The sequence below is a fragment of the Heterodontus francisci genome, chromosome 42 (genome assembly GCF_036365525.1).
Source record: "Heterodontus francisci isolate sHetFra1 chromosome 42, sHetFra1.hap1, whole genome shotgun sequence".
Lineage (NCBI taxonomy): Eukaryota > Metazoa > Chordata > Chondrichthyes > Heterodontiformes > Heterodontidae > Heterodontus > Heterodontus francisci.
In genome coordinates this window covers 19,949,541-19,961,827 of record NC_090412.1, presented here as the reverse complement: position 1 = coordinate 19,961,827, position 12,287 = coordinate 19,949,541, and the positions used below count along the sequence as shown (strand labels likewise).

At 43.6% G+C, this 12,287-nt stretch overlaps 1 protein-coding gene across 4 annotated transcripts in view; it reads left to right on the top strand.

Moving 5' to 3' along the window:
- The window catches only part of LOC137355500 (AP2-associated protein kinase 1-like), a 103,840-nt gene that overhangs the window by 51,336 nt on the left and 40,217 nt on the right, over positions 1-12,287 (top strand). For all 4 annotated transcript variants that reach the window (XM_068020712.1, XM_068020711.1, XM_068020709.1 and 1 more), the window contains 7 exons: positions 6,742-6,884; positions 6,973-7,094; positions 9,496-9,577; positions 9,753-9,885; positions 9,989-10,092; positions 10,744-10,823; positions 11,028-11,209. In XM_068020712.1, the coding sequence (XP_067876813.1) occupies positions 6,742-6,884; positions 6,973-7,094; positions 9,496-9,577; positions 9,753-9,885; positions 9,989-10,092; positions 10,744-10,823; positions 11,028-11,209 (846 nt within the window). The remainder of the gene's footprint in view (positions 1-6,741; positions 6,885-6,972; positions 7,095-9,495; positions 9,578-9,752; positions 9,886-9,988; positions 10,093-10,743; positions 10,824-11,027; positions 11,210-12,287) is intronic.

The window sequence follows — 12,287 nt, the reverse complement described above, 5'->3', positions numbered from 1 at the left end:
TTCAGAGATTAATTCTTGTTTGTTCAGGAGATTTTCCAAATCAGAATGTATTGGTCCAATTGCAGGCTGCAGCTCATGCAGCATTTTCAGATTGTTTTGCATCTGAGACAAAAATGTTACTGTGACCCCTGTGTATGCCATGTCCTGCTATCCTGGACATAGTTCATTGGATTTAACTTCTCTATACCATTTAGCATCTGTGCTGGCTGATAGTGTCATCTCTGTTGTTCACCACTATCCTTGAATGCCAACGAGCACTGTACCAGAAAGGATCAGTGCTGTGGCTCTGTCTGTTACTTGATTATGTCTTGAATGTTTCCCATTTGTCTCAGTGACCAAAACTCGCTGTGCTATAGGGTGCTGATTGCTAGGATGCTGTACAGTTTCAGCTTGACTTTTTCCAACTTAAATCAACTGATTTAGCAATGCTTTGCTGCTGCTCCACAGCAATTTGGCATTAATCAATGGCTCTAGATCAATTGCAGTTGTACCTTTCAGCCATTTCTTCCATTTTTAATTGCAATATGTAGTATCTTGCAGTGGCTTATTAAATTTCATCTGCCACTAATCTGTTAACAAATTATATCTAACTCTCTTTAGATTTCAGCAGATTTCTGTGACTCCACTGCCCCCAAGTTTAATATCATCTGTAAATTTGACTTTGCCATGGGTTTCTGAATCCATGTCAATCCAATAATTTGGAAACCATAATATTCCCCAGTCCTGATTTGTGGAGCACTCTGCTCAGCCCCCCTTTTTCACCCTATCCCCTGGTCTTTATTCCCTTAACAAGTATCATTTTCTTTTCTACAGCCAATTCTTTACCCATATCAGGGGCAATTCTATGCAGTCTCCCATGGGTGGGTTTGGTGCCATACTGGGCGATATAATTAGGCAGAAGGTGTTTTTTCGGATTCCCGCTGGTGGGATATTTTGGAGGAATTAAGTCGTCGGTGGGTTTGCGGCGTCCAGGGTTCCCCCAGCGTGGTGGCGGATTACAGTTTTGCGTTCATTTACATGCCATGAATACTAATTACCCTACGCATAGTTAGGATTTAGTCCTATCTGCTAGATTAACTGAATGACGAGCCATATTCCCGTGCCACCCGGGTCACGAGCAGTTGAATTTGTGCAGTTGAATCTCAGGATTGTGCTCTTCTTTCTTTCACTCAGCCAATAAACTAACGCCAGCATTGGAATGGATATTTGCCTCCAGGCCTGGCACCAGCAAGGGTGAATCATCTCTAAATGGCGCCGGCAGCATGGATGGCGGGGAGGGGGGGCTACATGGAGGAGTGGGTAGTCAGGCAGGACTGGGTGGGGTCGCGGTTGCAGGGAAGGGTAGTCGGGGAGGGAAGGGTGGGGTTTCGGATGCATGGAGGAGCAGGGAAGGGAAGGGTCAGGTCTCGGGTGCGTGGAGGAGCAGGGGAGGGAGGAGGACAGGACAGGCTGGGGTCTCGTGCATGGAGGAGCAGAGAAGGGTAGTCGGGCAGGATAGGGTGGGGTCTCGGGAACATGGAGAAGTAGAAAGGGAAGGGTGGGGTCTCGAGTGCATGGAGGAGCAGGGGAGGAATGGATGGGGTCTTGTGTGCATGGAGGAGCATAGGAGGGAAGGCAGAGTCCAGGGTGTGTAGTTGCTGATTTTGATGAGGCTGGCTGTGTAGAGTTGTAGGGGGTCGTGGGTTGATATGTTCCTGTCACAAAACTCATGGTCATGAGAGGCCTAATAGAAGTGAGGATCGCTGTCGTCTTCGGAGTCCTGTGTGTCTCTATCTGGGTATTGGCTGGCAGAAGGTACGGTTGCAGTCACGGGGTAATTGTATATAGTAGGGGGGGGGAAGATCAAGACTTCGGGTTGGGTATTTGAGGTTATCATAGGGAGAGGATTGGGAATCTGTAACTATATCAAGGTGGATTCTTGGAGCTTCAAGGGTGAGAGTCGACAGTTGGATGGTGACAGGAGTAGGGACAGTGGGGAGGGATGGCATGTATAAATTGATGATGAGCCGGTCCACGGTAAGGGGGAAAGGTTCTGTGGTAACAGGGAAGGGTGAAGGTTAAGTTGGGTGAAGGTTAAGTTGGGTGGATCAAGGGTGATGGGTGCAGGGGGCAGTTGGAAGGTAGGCAAACTTGCCTGGTATCGCAGACGCAACATTTGCTGGAAGAAGAATGCAAACCACGTGTCCAATCAAGGAATGCAAGTTGTTTGGGAAGAGACCAATGCTGGTCGGAGGGGGAGGGGGGGGTGGTGAGATCTCCTCATGACTTTCATGGTTCTGCTGAATGGCAGGAGGACTGTTAAACAACACTCTTCTCATCTCAACAATTGAAAAGCTGCAAAGACATGAGTCACAATTTGTGCTCTAACACACGAGCAATTGCAGAGGGAGAAACTGAGGAGAGGTCTTGGCGATCAACAGATGGTCCCTCAACAGGAGCAGTGGCAGCACAAGAGGGTGAGGCTGCTCAAAATGGTGCCATCCAAGAAATGCATTATTGAAGACTGGCGCTGGCATGTCATTGCATCCTCGGGCAAAGACACATTCCCTTCAGATGTCAGAGAGGCAATGCCAGAGAAGCATGAGGATGTGACTTGCAATGGCAACAGAAATGTGTACAATCCTTCAGCATTACCTGCAGCCACTTGTTTTTGTTGGGAACCCCAGGCCACTTATCCTCAAGGTTACTATTGCACCCAATTTCTACCAGGGATTAATGGGTGACTGGCATCTCACAGTCTGCAACCCACAGGTGCATCAGAGTGTTAACCAATGCCCTTTTTCAGCGTGCTGATTATTTAATCTACTTAGCTGTAGGCGAGGCAGCGAGGTCTGCGGCCTTCGACGCCATTGCTGGCTTCTGTTGAATGCAAGGGGTGATCGACGGTACTCGTGGCCATTGGGGCTCCCTGGGACCAGCCTGTCTTGGTTAATCACAAAGGCTTCCACTCTTTAAACATGCATTTGGTTTGTGACCACAGGAGAAGAATCATGCATGTTTCCCAGAGAGCTGTCATGACTCCTACATTTTGAGCTGCCAGCAGTTTGAGGAACCAGCAAAGTGGACAGATGGATCCTGAGTGACAGGGATCCTTTGTACATGGTTGATGACACCAGTACATCATCTCCAATGCGCTGCTGAAGAGAGGAACAATGTCGCTCACGCATCCATCAGAGCCATCGTGGAGCACACCATTGGCATGCTGCAAATGCGATTCCATTGCCTTCCGTCTGGAGGGGCTCTTCAGTACGAACCACAGAGGGTGTCATGCTGTGCTTTGCACAAACTTGCAATCAGATATGGCAACATTCTGCAAGTGGAGGAACAGCTGGAACACCAGTCCTCCTCAGATGAGGATGACTGAAGAGGGTGAGAAGGAAGACAGCAATGACAACAATGCCATCATCGATAGGGGGGCCATGGAGAACCATGAAAGGAACATCAGGGAGAACTTAATTTGTGCACACTTCGGCCAACAATAAGCCACATCATCAAGGAACATTGGGAGGAGAAACATAACAATTCCCCACAGGGATTCCCTTTTGCATGAGGTCTTCATCTTCATGAAGCGTGGCTGCACTTTGATGTGATTGGCATTTGAAATCATCCATGGGCTATGATGAATGCGGCTACACACCATTGCAAGCATGACAGTAGAAAACAGGTAATGCATGACAGTATTGGAAAAAGTTATTAATCAACAGGAAAGCAACCATCATTGAAGAGTGAAGACTCAAGTTCCAATGAGATAGACACTGGACATTTCCTGAGATGCTTTGCAAGCATCATTGTGTTCCTGCCACAGACCTCAAAAACTTCTTTGTATCCATCTGTAATGAAGCAAAAAATAAAAATGTTTTAATATATCTTTGCATTTGTTAACATTTCTACATCACCCATGCCACCTTCTTGCTCAAAACTGTTTCAGTTTTCTTTTCCTGCCACTATGTCTCGGTGCTACCTTGCCATTAACAGCTGAGGTGGAGGCAGTCTGCTCAGTGCGTTGCCCTGTTGCTTGGATGACCATGGCTGGCATCCTCTGGAGGAACAGGGTCTTGATGACTCCATCCTACTGGGGATGTGCAGCCATGGTGCTTGAGTATCCCTCATGTGCTCGCCTGCTGGAGGTAAGGGGGTCAATGTTGGGGGGAGGACGAGACACTGCTTTCTTTGGGGGATGGCCTGAGAGGAAGGCCCAGGGCAGCTGGCACGCATTCCTCCTCCATCTGTGTTCACAATGGCACCTGTCTGTCTCCCTGAAGGGAAGGAGCACCTGGAAGGAGATCCAGGTTCTTTGTCCCTCTGCTGCATGGAGCCCACAACAACAGCGATGGAGTGCAGGTCAGATCGCATATGGCTCGAGTGCTCAACCAGACTTACCACAGAGCTCGCCAAACACTGTACTGAGGAAGCCATCCACTCAAATGCCTGGGACATGGCCCATGTCATTGGCAAGCATGGACTCCTCCATGGCATATGCTAAGCCACGCATGACCTCGGGCGGCTCCGGCATATTTTCCACATGGCTTTGCTGCACATCCAGCAGACTTCTTGCAGCAACAAACAGAGGATCATCATGAGCGTGGGGCTGAGCAGGGGCCTGGTCCCCATCAGTCCTCCAGTTGTCAAGGAACGCAGCTGCCACATGCCCTCTCAGTTGATTGGTGTTTGTGTTGTGCACACCAGCTTGTGACCCAGATTTTAATCTTAATCTTAAACATCCTGCAGACCGTGTGGATGTATCTGTGCTGGAGCAGGTGACTGTGCACTTTCTGGAGCAGTGGCTTCTTCTTGGTCCCCAGAGGAGGATTCTTGGCCCACGTGGCGTTCTGCTACTCGAATGCAGGCACCTGCAATGGAGACACAAACAGAGGCACTGTAAGCATATGCTTCACATGAGTTCATTCCATTTCCACACATGGCTGGCTGCAAGAGCAGAGATGACACTTCATCCTTACGCCATCTCTGCTTGCCCTACCTCCCTCCTCCTCTCACGACCTTAGAGGAGGACTCCTCAGCTGTGGTCAGCAGACTGGTTCAGGGACCGCTCCTCCTGTCATAGCATGCTCACACTGGTTATGGCTTTGTTTCTCCTGCAACAGACGGTGCAGATTTAGTGACGTGGCAAATGATGCATCACAACAATTGCGTACATGCATCAACATCACTCATTCTGCATTGGCTTTCACATGACGCATCCAATCACAAACAATGCCAATCTTCATTTAGTAAATGGCACCAAGGCTGCTCATGCACTACTTGTGTACCCTCTGCCTTAAAGGCACCTAGCCGTGGAAGAAATCAATGGAGCAGCCTACCCAGGACTACTTAGCCTCGCTGAGCTGAGAAAGTTATTGATTTGCTTGTGGCACTGCATCCCTGTTCTTAGAGTTACCCTATGGTTCGAGACCTACTCTGCTATCTCCATCCAGGCTGCCTTGGTGAGGCGGAAGGGTCATCGTACTCCATCTGCAGGGAAGAGGACCTCCTGCCTTTCCCTGACTACCTGGAGGAGAACCTGCAGGGAGGCATCACTGAACTGTGGGGCGGGCCTCTGCCTGCTGGCTGCCATGTTATTCACTTTGGCTGTCGGGAAAATAAATGATATGAAGTAGGAGGTGAGTTTTGCAAAATAAGGGAGGCAAAGTTATTCTGAAGATACTTACATGAAAGGAAGGCTGCAAGCACAATGTTTTATATCTATGGCGATCATGGTGCTTGGGACAGTGACCGTGGGTTCCACCAATGAAAGGTCGCCCTTGCTGCATGATCCCACATGTCCCTTGTACACGTCGCCACATGGCTAACTTAAATACAAAATCACCCGAGAAACGGGATTTGCAGCGGGAGCAGAAGTTACGACAACTTCCGGTCCCACCGTCGAGATTGCTGCGGTACATAAGATTCTATGCATCCTGTTTGGAGCATGAATTTTCACTACTTTCTCCTTTTAATGAGTACATCACATGGTTTTCCACCATTGAGATCTTGCTACCCCAAAGGTGGTTAATCATGCAAGCTGTTCTCTTTCCCTGGCCATCTTGACTGTTGTGTACAGCCTTGTTAGTCTTATACAGATTTCCTCCTGATAATCAGTTCAATTATTTTATCAGATAATGATAAAAGACTTAAGGGCCTGTGCGTACCTGGCTTACATTTATCTCTTTCTTTGAATCATTGGTTGCTTTTAGTTCAGTAATATCTCTCCAATATTGAGTGGCTCCTTCATGACCATTGTCAGCACCTACAAATGTCATCCCTTGACTGCCTTATTGTCTCGGTGGAGAACATTTGTTCCAGGATTTTGTTAATCTATAAGCTTGGCTAGATTGTTTTGTTACTGAAACTGGTAAATCTGTCACTGCAGGACACTTTACTCTTGTCATCTCTAATGAATAATTAAATATGTTAAATATGTTATAAATCTTGTCTGGACATCTTCATTTCCACCTCCATTGGTACTGTACCTTTAAAATTTTCACGTTCTCCCAGGATACTTGCTGTTATGCTGGAAGATTTGTTGCTCTTCTGTTTAGTATTAGCTGTAATTTACAGTTCCTTTTTTGCCCTCCTGTGCACCTTTAAGTACCTTGAATATGACTAAAAGATATTGATTAAAGCTGAAAAGTTACGACCTTGGAGCATAGAAGTACTTTGGTCATTAAGTAAATTAGTATGATTGAATTTCGATTGATAAATTGAAAGTTCACTTTAATACATGAGATTTTTCTGCTCTCATAGGTGGTCAGGTGGTCAACTTGATGAACCAACGATTGCATTCTGGGTTTAGTGAAACTGAGGTGCTGCAAATATTCTGTGATACTTGTGAAGCAGTGGCTAGGCTACATCAATGCAAACCTCCAATTATTCATAGAGACCTTAAGGTGAGAATTACTTCAGAAATATCAAGCTAAAACTTCTCGCACGCAAGTGCAGTGGTTTGTATTCAATGCACTTTCTGCTCTGTGTTAGGTGGAAAATCTTCTACTTCACGATAGTGGTAGTTATGTCCTCTGTGATTTTGGAAGTGCAACAAACAGATTTCTACATCCTCAGACTGAAGGCATTGGTGCAATTGAGGATGAAATAAAAAAGTAAGTTTTTCTTATTTAAAATCCTGTACCTGTTAAGTTGAATTAGCTTTAGAATTGGACAGACAATTAAAACTTGCAAAAGAAATTGTTTTTATAGCACACTCTGCATAGTTGATTTCTATGGTTAACTGCTTATTCAGGTCTGACTTCTGTAATGCATGCTAGTCTTGTAATTTTTAAAGTTTTACTTAAGTTTGCCTTAGCATTTGCTGCAGGGTTTTTTTCAGTATTTCCAGTAGCTTCTAGCATGATAGCACAGCTGTATTTCTGGATGTTTTCAGAAGAAGTCTGGTGTGAATATTGTATTTAAAAGTATTCTTTGGCAGAGGGCAATTTTTAAATGAATCTGCATGAATCTCCAATTTACAAATGGTACACTTTGATTAAAATGCGGTTTTATTCCCCCGCCCCTCCTCTCCAACAATCTATTTGATGTTTTGGAAATTCATTTGATTAGCTTTACTTGATTTTTTTTGACTATGCCACAGCTTCTGCACATTTCCAACTTGTTGGAGCAGTCCTTCAATATTTCTCACTTCCCTCTATTTGGGTAGATCTGTTGATGCTTATTAACTTCACCCCCTAGATGAAAACCTCGTACCCACCTTGCACTTGCCCTGTCCCGACCCTATTCTCCACAGTATTTGACTTAAAATCGCAATAAATCTCTCTTACATTGCCCCAAGTTCTGACTACCCACTAACCATAGCCTATTATTCTGCCTCTAACAACAAATCCATCCATTGGTGGCGAGGCTCCCTCTGCTATCTTCGTGAAGGGTTGCATGTTTTCTGTATCCTTTTGGGGTGAGTCACTATCTTTGTTTCAGCAAATAACAATGGGCTTACCTGGTTTTCTTCTTGAAATTAATAATGAAGTCTTGGGTATGTGGCATATCTCACTGCACCCAACAGTTCTGAGTGAAGCTAGCAGTAGTTCTGATATTAGGTTATTGTATTATACAGTTTTCCAAGAGGTGGTTCTACTATAATTTTTCAAATGCAAATACTATTATCTGGTTCAAATTAGCAATTAAGACATACTAATCCATGGCATCTGCTTTTTCGGTATTTTGAAATTTTATACTTTCATTTATTAACCCACATGTACGACACCTTACTTTACCTTTCGGTCACCTCTTCCACACCTCCACTGCCTCTGATTCGTCATGCTGCTTGTCAGACATCCAGAATTGGATAAGCAGAAATTTTCTCCAGCCAAAGACTTGCTGGTTGATGGGTAAATTGCCCGTAGTGTAGGTAGGTGGTAGGAAAATGGTGGGGATGTGGTAGGGAATATTGTATTAATATAGGATTAGTATAAATGGGTGGTTGTTGGTCGGCACAGACTCGGTGGGCCGAAGGGCCTGTTTCAGTGCTGTATCTCTCTATGACTCTAAATATTTGGAAAACCAAAGCTACAAATTCTGTTCCCTAGCCACCGACACTCTCTCTCACCCTGGCTACTTCTGAGGCTGAACCAGACCATTTGCAATCTTGGCATCCTATTTAACCTGTTGAGTTTCTGACCCCATATCCTCCTCTTCATTTAAGACCACCTGCTTCCACCTCTATAACATCACCTGTCTCCACCCCTGCCTGAACCCTGCAGGGTAGATGATGAGCCATGATCTGTTTGAATGACGGAACAGGCTCGACAGGCCAAATGGCCAACTCCTCCTATTTCCTATGAGCTTATGACATAACCGGCTGCTAAAGTTCTCATCTGTGCCTTTTGTTAACTCTAGACCTCACTACCTCACTGCGCTGCTGGCTGGCCTTCCATCTTGCACTCTCTGTAAACTTGAGCTCATCCAAAACCCTACTGCCTGTATCCTAACAGGCACCAAATCCCATTCACCCTGTGCTTACTGACCTATGCGGCTCCTGGTCTGGCAATAATTCAATTTTAAAACTCTCGTTCTTGTTTTCAAACCCCTCCATGGTCTTGCCCCCCCCCCCCCCACCCACTATCTATATAACCTCCTCCAACCCTACAATGCTCTGATCTCTGCCTCTTAATGATCCCTCATTTTCATCACTCCACTATTGGCGACCCTGCCTCCAGCCACCTCAGCTCTGACTGCATTCCCTCCCTAAATCTTTCCACATCCAGTTCTCTCCTCTTTTAAGACGTTGCTTAAAACCTACCTGTTTAACTATGCTTTAGTCACCTTGCCTAATCTGGTTTGGTGTTAAATTTTGTTTGATAACGTTCCTGTGAAGTGCCTTGGGACGTTAAAGGTGCTAGATAAATGCAAGTTTTTGTTGTAACTAAACTTCAAGTATAAACAAGCCAATTTACTGTGAAGATGTACAAAAAGTCAACAGAGGGAAAGGTAATGCTCTTTACAACAAGGAAGTGTTAGTTTTGCATGGATAATGTATTATTTAATTTTCAGATATACAACGTTGTCATACAGAGCACCAGAAATGGTTAACCTTTACAGTGGAATGTCTATTACCACTAAAGCTGACATATGGGTATGTAATGATTGATTTTTTTCTTAGAACACAGCAGGAGGGCTATATGTGTTCTTATTTGGCTCTTTTTTTCCATATCGCACTTGATTTCTTGGAATTTAATTTGACCTGCTTGTGTGTGCAATAAAGTTGCTGAACAGTTTGTTTCTAGATAAACTTTCTTTATATCTCTCAGGCACTGGGGTGTTTACTTTACAAACTGTGCTTCTTTACCTTACCATTTGGAGAAAGCCAAGTTGCCATCTGTGATGGAAGTTTTACCATTCCAGATAATTCTAGGTATTCCAATGAAATGCACTGTTTAATACGTAAGTATTCAGCTCATGTGATTCATTTTCCAGGTTAATCCTTTTTGCTACTTTGCCTAAATATTTTTCATTTGCATAAACTAATACTGTTGTCTTTTTGCAGGGTATATGCTTGAGGCAGACCCAGACAAGAGACCCGATATTTATCAGGTTTCTTTCTTTACGTTTAGGCTGTCAAAGAGAGCATGTCCCATTAAGAATATCAGTGTAAGTATGTTTTCTTGCTGGGCTCCATTGATAACCACAAAGAAATGATCTTTTGATCGGAATAATCTTGTGTTGAGCCCATTTTTGACAGTCCTATGCAGATTGTGCTAGATTATACAGATTGTGGGTCATGCATGCTAATGAATGTGGATGGTATAAAAGTTGCAAGTCAGTTATCTAGGCCATGAACAAATTGAGTAAATGGTACTCTGGTTCTTGTTGCATTTGTACTGCACTTTGTAATTTTAGTAAATATTTGTTCTTGTGTTTTGTTTCACCGTGCACATTCTGACTATAAAATGTTTGGAGGGATCCTTTTTGTAGCTGAGTAAATAAGGCCTATAGATGCTTAGAGAAGAAGGTTCACTGGATATTCAGTATGTTGGGTTTGCACAAAAATAGAAGCAACTATAGACTTTGTAAGTGAAGTGTTTCAAATGCGTGATTCTTTACAGCTGATTTTGGAGATGTAGAGTTTCTTGAGATGTGGAGCATTTTCCTTCGCTTTAAATTTCACCAAACGCTAGCATTTTGGTTGATTACTTTCCTATTGAGAGTTTAGTTTTAAACTCAGCATTCTGTATTTCATCCAATTTTTTTGGAAGGAGGGATAAATGTGCTTTGCGTTCAAAGTGCGTTCTCTTTTTCCAGAATGTGCCGATTCCAGCGAAAATGCCAGTACCAGTAAAAGCTAGTGAAATTGCTGCTAAAAAGTCTCAACTAAGAGCAAGGTAAACTAGTCACTGCATTGTGTAGTTATATTTCAGAACTTTGTTCCTTTTGGAACCAATATAATATATTCAAAGTAAATTTCCTAATGCCTTTCAAACTGTAGTCCAAACTTGTGTGTTCCACTTTTTTTTTTAAAAAGTATTGCAGCCTTTTTAAAGTTGATGTGTACTTCTAAATTTACTGTTTATATAAACCTTCCATAGGCTTACAGACCCAGCACCTACTACAGAGACCTCAATAGCACCTCGCCAAAGGCCAAAAGCTGGGCAGCCAACTCCGTCTTCAAGCATTCTGACGATCCAGCCTGCTATGACTCCAAGAAAGAGATCTGCTGCGCTGTTGGCCACTCAGCCATCAGCTACACAGTTGGCCTCTCAACCAGCAGGTGTGCAGTTATGCATGTTTTATCACAAGTTCTATATAATCTAACAAAATGTTATTCAATGGATTTAAATAACCCATTTACGTCTATTTCCTTCCTTATCTGCTCCCCACAAAAATGCACCTGGTCAATTTGGCAATGTTTTTAATGAGAAAATGGTTTTATTTAACAATTTTCAATGGCATTGAACCAACAATTTAAGAAAATGTCAACTAACCAAGTTGCAGGTGCATCCTCAAACCCTAGGCGACATCCTGAGATGTTGGTTTCCTTTTGCAGATGAGCACACTGCAGTCTGCCTGTCTTTTTTATGCATACAGTATATACTTGTGGAAAGTTATCAATTGTTTGCAAAGCGATCTGTGAAGAAATGCCTGCTTTATTTTTTTCAAGAATGTGTTCTAGAATTATGCTGCTAGATAGTGTGTGAACATGTTAATGAAAACAGCTGCACTCTGGGTGAGAATTTCTGTAATGATAAAAATCTGACAGTGCAAGAAATGGTGCCTGGATCAAGCATTCTACAATCCAAAGATGAAAGCATAGTCCATTTGTACTTTATTTCAGCAATTTGATGTACACAGGAAAACTCAAAACACTTAAATTTGTCTTTTTAGGTGGCCCTTGACAGTTGATTGACTACATCGTTCTGAGAACTCAAATCATGGCAATTGCAGGCTGTTTAAAACTAAGATGGTTTTATTAATTTATACAAGTTAAGTGCAAGGGGAATTTAATGTAAACCGCTTTCTCCCTCCCGATAGTAGCTAAAGGTTATCTTTAAAATTATTCTTTGAAGTCTCTTTTTTTGCAGAAGAAATAAGATTTGCAATATGATTCAAACCCTCTCTAAGACTAGCCACGGAGCCACTTCGGTGACATTGGCCATTTGTTCCATCAACAAGCAGTTCCATAGACTAGAGTCTACTGGTTGAAATCCAGGATCAAAAAGGATGCCTATTGTGTGCACTCAGACTGGAAAGCTTAGTACCAACTGGGTACTGTTATCTGTTCAGTTGATACTGAATTTTCCAGCCTCTGACTCTTGACATTTGTAACCCTTTTCAATCCAAGACATCAG